This window comes from Eumetopias jubatus, unplaced genomic scaffold, assembly GCF_037043125.1.
Source record: "Eumetopias jubatus isolate StellerSeaLion01/CBP00866 unplaced genomic scaffold, mEumJub1_p1.0 scaffold_12, whole genome shotgun sequence".
Classification (NCBI taxonomy): domain Eukaryota; kingdom Metazoa; phylum Chordata; class Mammalia; order Carnivora; family Otariidae; genus Eumetopias; species Eumetopias jubatus.
The window spans coordinates 9,597,449-9,603,448 of NW_028274818.1; the positions used below are offsets into that span (position 1 = coordinate 9,597,449).

The window sequence follows — 6,000 nt, forward strand, 5'->3', positions numbered from 1 at the left end:
TGGCTTCCTTTTTTCTTTGTACTTTATCTGGGGACGTGAAGAAATTGGAGGCCACACTGGCTGTGTGTTTTGGCCCAGGGGAGCCTGCTAGCCGGCGTGCCAGGGCTCCCGAGGCCTGTGGGGGTGAGCCACGTGGCAGCTCTTCGGCCTCCTCCTTGGCCCCGTCTCCCTGGCAGAGCCGCCGGCCCCCGGCGCCCGAATGCCTGAGAACACCATTTCCCGGCTGGGGGAGGCACGTCCACCAGCCCCGGGGCCGGGAGGGGCTGTGAGGCAAGTCCTGACAGCGCATTAAAGGCCAGGGTTCATGTGGAGAAGGCTCCTTGTAAATGGAGGGGCTGATGGAGGAGGCAGGAGGTCTAGCAGCAGCACCTCATGCTCTGGAATGTGGTCTTCTAGTCATCTAATCCTCACAGTGCACGCCAGCCCGAATCCTACCCGCAACAGCCTCCCTCTTTCCTGCCCCTGCGTGCATGCGTGTGTGCGTGCGTGCGTGCGTGTGGACGCATGGGATTATCTAGAGACGTGGCTGTCCAGAAATTCACTCACAAGTGTTCCCTAGTTCGTTTGCAGGGAGGTGCATCCCTTGCTCGGTCTGTAACCTGAGCAGTGGTCGAGAGGAGCCAAGGGGCCTTCACAAATGATTGTTGATGGACAGGGTACCCTTTCAAGGTGGGGCTGGAGGACTGAGCAGCCGTGGTACTAAGATTTACAACACCTGTTAGGGAGGCACTGTTTGGACGGAGAGAATCTCCTTCCAAACTCTCACTACTGAGTTTGGGGGGAAACTGAGGCTCAGGGACATTAGTGCCAAGTGGCAGAGCTAGGATTCCAATCCCTTAGATGGTCAGACCCCTTTTCTGTTTTTTTTTATTTATTTATTTTTGACAAAAGACTATTAAAATAATAAAGGTGTTGGATGAAAGTCCCTGAATGACACTGTCCCAGACGAAGAAGGTAGAAGATGGTGAGTGTGGATCAATCCGGGTGGCTTTACACCTCCAGCCCACCATTTCCAAAACCATGGTATTGCCATCTTTCACTAAGTGGTTTTCTATTTGGCAAGCCTCCGTGCTTGAGGTTAGCAGGAATGGCTGACCACAGCTGGACCCTCTGTCTGCCCTCCACCCCTATAGGGGCTGGAATGTGGGGGGAGCCAGGCACGATAAGGTGGCACATCAGCAGTAGGTCAGTGGACTGCACACAGGTAAGTGCAAGGGGACAGCATCCAGGTGAGCAAGGGGCTCCTTTGCCAGGGAGCCCCACCACCTCTCTGGGCCCCGTCTACTTCCTGTTACGAGCTCCACAGGACTGTCCTGCTTTTTATGTTGTTCACACTGCAAATTTATTTGGGTCAAATGCTGCTTGAAACCAGAAGACTGTTGGCTGAGGCTGGACAGCCTTTGCTTCAGAGATCCTTATGTCATAGCCAAATTTGACTGTAGCAATAAAAATGTAACTTGTTTTTCTTGAAGCTGCTGCTGACCTGCTCTTGGTCAAGTCTCTCAGGAATCCGGCTTGTGAATCCCAGAGTAATTGTGGAGTCCATGTGAGCCTGGTCTGCCTCAACGAAGGGCGGACATGTGTTGGCTCATGCACCATTTTCTTGATTCTTGTTTTTCCTTTTCTTATAGTATTAAGGGACATCAGCGAAAGAGGGAGGGACCTTGAGCAGATTTTATCTCAGTACATTACGTTCGTCAAGCCTGCCTTTGAGGAATTCTGCTTGCCAGTGAGTTGTGTTCCTGGTTTGTTTTTTGTTGAATTTAGAATTTAAAACTGAATCGCACACATAAAGATATGTAAGCTGATGGAGCCCCCAGCCTGAATTTCATTCCTCTCTGAATGAGCCTGTCCTCCCTCCAGTCCCAAGAAAGGGTGACCTTTGAGGCTTTGTGTTCTCTGGGAGCTGTAGGTCACCGTCTTTGTCAGAATGGTCCTTCAGGGTCCTGCTGTCTGACTCCAGCAAGTTCTGCACTTCTTGCTTGGTGGGCTCAGGGTGTGAGGGTGTGCCATACCTAAGCACAGACTCAGCCATTTGGATCTTCAAAAGGTCTGTGATGGTTGCAGTATTGGTGCAGGGAGGGCTCAGCAATAGGGTATTTCCTTCTGAATCTCTTCTGCCACTGCATTGAGCCTCCCCTCCCCTTTGAGCTTGTCTTGGGCCCCTGGATACGTTCCCCTATGGGAAGTATCCTGCCATGCTCGAATAAGCTTCCATACTTCTGCCCTGGCTCAGGTTCATCATTCCTCCTATGGCAGCTGGGAACTCTCTGGGGAGGTGGCTTTCAGAGAAGGAAGGTTGGGGATATGGGGAATTTTCAGCGTTTAGTGAATTAACCCTTAGCACAGGTAACACTCTCGGCTCCTTGGGGACAGACAGGTGAGTGTTGAGGGAGGACCACTTGGGACAAGAAGTGCAGAGTGGTGGTGGGGGCGGGGGGAGTGGTAGAGGAAGATGTAGGAGATGATGTTGCTTGAGACGCCTGCACCTGTGTCGTGTGTCTTCACCAGGTTGGCCTCACCACGGTCTAACTCCCTAACGATTTATAATTAAGCTGTAGGTGGGAGTGGGGAGACATTGGGGCTTAGCCTGAACTTGGGTGATCTCTTTTTTTGGGGAGACTGGAATCTGACGGCATCGAGAGTAGAGTGAGGCTGAGTGTGGAAATTTCTCTCTTTCTCGTTGTAATGAACTTGTCTTTCTCCTGGAAGAGTATGATCTCAAACTATCTGTTCCTTCAAGTCTGTTAGAAGGCTTTGCGTCAAACCAGACTAGACTTTTGTTTCAGATTGGGGACAGGTGGACTTTCTGAGTCAGCCTGAGTAACGCTGATGCCCTAGTCATTCCCCTGGAGAGGATTGGGTCACATGATTAGGTTTCTGGGCAGAGGGCAGAGGGAGTGGAGAAGCCAGGAAATTCTATCTATCCATCTGTCCATCTGAGGACTTCTCCTGCTCTTTTTACCTTAATAATAGCTCAAGGTAAACTTACTGGACATAAATTCGAGTTAACTGCCAATTTTCTGCTGTTTCACTTAGTTGTAATGAGCTTAAAATTCTGCACGTTTTCTGGGTGGTTTCTGCTTGTTCCCACTGTCCAGCCACTCTGTGCTCAAGGAAAGGCAGGAGCTTGGATCTGATAAATTGTCTGCCTAGTTCAGGTTGGGTTTGGGCCTGACACAGTTGCATTTGAATGGTTCTAGGACAGAAGATGCTCACGTGCTGAAGGCATTTTTTTTTAATGTGGTCTTATCCTAAACTTGGGTCATATACCAGAATATTTAAGTGTGATAAGAGAGCCAATGAAAATGGTCATGGGGGAGGTTATTTTTCTTGGCTTTACCCTTGCGTTAGGATCAATGGTGTCACCTTTCAGACTGTGTGTAGAAGTCCAAGGTGAACCACTTCCCTTTTTGATTTGGGTTTTTCTAACTCATATCTTTCTTAGTAGGGTGGAGGCAGTTATAAGTTTGGTTTCAAAGACCACGTTTTCTGTGCAGGTCATAAGCTTAAACAGTATTGAAGCATTAATAATGAGAAATCAAGAGAGCTGATTTATTGTAATTGAGATAAAGGGGATAGAAAATACTATGTTCACAGCCTCAAGCTGCCACCCTCTGGGATCAGTGGTAGAGAGGCTGACCCTTCCCTCATGGCCCCTCAAGAGGGGCTTGGGCCAGTTTCCCTGGAACTCCTCTTTAATGAATTGTGAATATCTTTCTCCACAGACAAAGAAATACGCTGATGTGATCATTCCTAGAGGTGCAGATAATCTAGGTGAGTCCTGGTCGGGTTGGGGGGTAGGGGGTTATCCCCTGGGGCATAACCTATACCCTATGTCAGTTGTACTTTGGGACAGGATGTGGTGACCGACCAAGGCTCCATGGATGTGGCTGAACCACTGGTCGGCAATTGGGAGCCAGAAAGGAATTTTTGTCTGCACGTTTAGCCTTGGGAACAGGCCCCTGTGCATACGTGTGTATGGGCATGGTGACAAGCAGGAATTCGTGCTTCTCTAGCAGAAAGCAGAGGGCTGGAGACTCTCCTCTGCTGTCCCTCCCAGTGATGACACTTTGGGGCCTTGCATTCAAGGCCACCTTTTAGCAAAAGCACATTTTCTTCTTAATTTAGAATGACCTGCCATCAAGGTAGCCTTTCCGAAAGGGAGCTGTTTGCATGTATTTATTTATTGGTTTCGGCTTGTCTGAGAAGTAGGGGTACCTCTGGACTGAGGCAGGCTGGGGCATGATCTGTGAGAAGTCCCTACCTTCTCATTCTCTTTTTTAAATTAATTTCAACTTCCCTGCATTTAAACAGTTAACTTTTTTTTTGCTGAGCCATTTGAGAGCCCATCATAGCGATGAATATTTCACTGTGTATTTCTTTTCTTTTTTTTTTAAGATTTAATTAATTTATTTTAGAGAGAGAGAAAGGGGGAAGGGCAGAGGGAGAAGAGAGAAAATTTCAGACAGACTCCCCACTGAGTGTGGAGCCCGATGAGGGGCTCGACCTCATGACCCCGGGATCATGACCTGAGCCGAAACCAAGAGTCGGATGCCCAACCAACTGAGCGCCCCAGGCACCCCTCACCGTGTATTTCTTAAAAAAGAGAAGGGCATTTTCATTCATAGCCATGGAACAGCCATGCCCTTCAGGGAAGTGAAGATTGATAGTCTCCTTTGACAGATTTGAGGAGTATAGGCCCGTTGTTTTGTAAAATGGCCCTCAATTTGGGTTCATCTTTGTTTCCTCGTGATTGGATTCCAGTTTATACAAGCTGGGGAGAATACTGTAGGAGAGATGTGTTGCGTGTTCTTCGCAGCATCTCAGGGAGCACTTGATGTTTATTCCATGTCTGGTGATGTTACCATCAATCACTTGCTTGAGATGTATCATTTATTTCTCACGCTAGGAACAGAGAGTCCCATATTACATTTCCTTTAGAGGAAAGAGCCTTCTGCGGGAATCAGGCTACTTGGGACGGGGAGCTGGTGGGTTCCCCGGTAGAAGGCTTGGCTTCTCCCCGCACTGTCCCTGACGTGGCCGCTCTTTGCCCCACAGTGGCCATCAACCTCATTGTGCAGCACATTCAGGACATCCTGAACGGAGGGCTCTCCAAACGGCAGACCAATGGCTATCTCAACGGCTACATCCCTTCACGCAAGAGGCAGTCGTCCGAGTCCAGCAGCCGGCCCCATTGACCCCTGTCTCCTTCAGGCCTGGCCCCTATCTTCAGGAGACAGGAGGAGGGATCAGGAGGCACTGCTCATCCGTACATGTGCTTTCCTAGGACATTGCTGTATTTAAGAACACACCATGGAGATGACATGCCTTTGTTTTTCCTTTTTTTGTTTTGTTTTTGTTTTTTGTGCTTTGGAGCGGCGAAATGAAACCGAATTTGACCCTGAGCTTAAATGACAAACTGTGCCAACTACTACTGGTGATGCCTAATTATGAATCCAACGTGTAACCAGTTATAAATACATATATATATATAAAAGGATCTATTTTTGTGTAAATGTACAAATACTGTAAAGCTGTTTGCTGTTAAGTATTGTGCAGGAGGGCCTGTACTTGAGTGTTCGGGACTCGAGCTGGAGTCTCACCGAGGGGCCATGGTCGCTGTGTTCCGGGGCGGTGGGGGGTGGGGGGGGGCAGTGGAGAAGGGAGGCTCCCGGCTCATGATTCTCAGGCCTGTGTGGCTCGAGGACGATGGAGTTGGGAGCCTTGGATTGCCCCTGCCCTGCTAGATGCCACATTCTTGGAGCTGGAGCTTAGTGATGTGTCGACAAGAGATAATTCTTTTCTTCTTTCTTTCTTTCTTCTTTCTTTTTTGAGTTGAAATTAGGCAAGACCTCAGCTCAAAAATCAAACTCAGGGAAGACGCCCACTGAGGAGAACAAGTCTTCTGTGTTTTCTTCTTGCCCAGTGCCCCACCTCTGGCTGCCCGGGTAGCTCAGCCACTCCCTCCAGACCCACCTGTTTCTCAGTCTCTCCAAA

General features: G+C 49.0%; 1 protein-coding gene across 1 annotated transcript in view; it reads left to right on the plus strand.

The window, feature by feature from the left end:
- The window catches only part of UCK2 (uridine-cytidine kinase 2), a 65,290-nt gene extending 59,671 nt beyond the window's left edge, over nucleotides 1–5,619 (plus strand). The window contains exons 5-7 of the mRNA XM_028104665.2: nucleotides 1,632–1,729; nucleotides 3,729–3,777; nucleotides 5,062–5,619. Of these exons, the coding sequence (XP_027960466.1) occupies nucleotides 1,632–1,729; nucleotides 3,729–3,777; nucleotides 5,062–5,201 (287 nt within the window). The 3' untranslated portion in view covers nucleotides 5,202–5,619. The remainder of the gene's footprint in view (nucleotides 1–1,631; nucleotides 1,730–3,728; nucleotides 3,778–5,061) is intronic.
- Nucleotides 5,620–6,000: the final 381 nt, after the last annotated feature.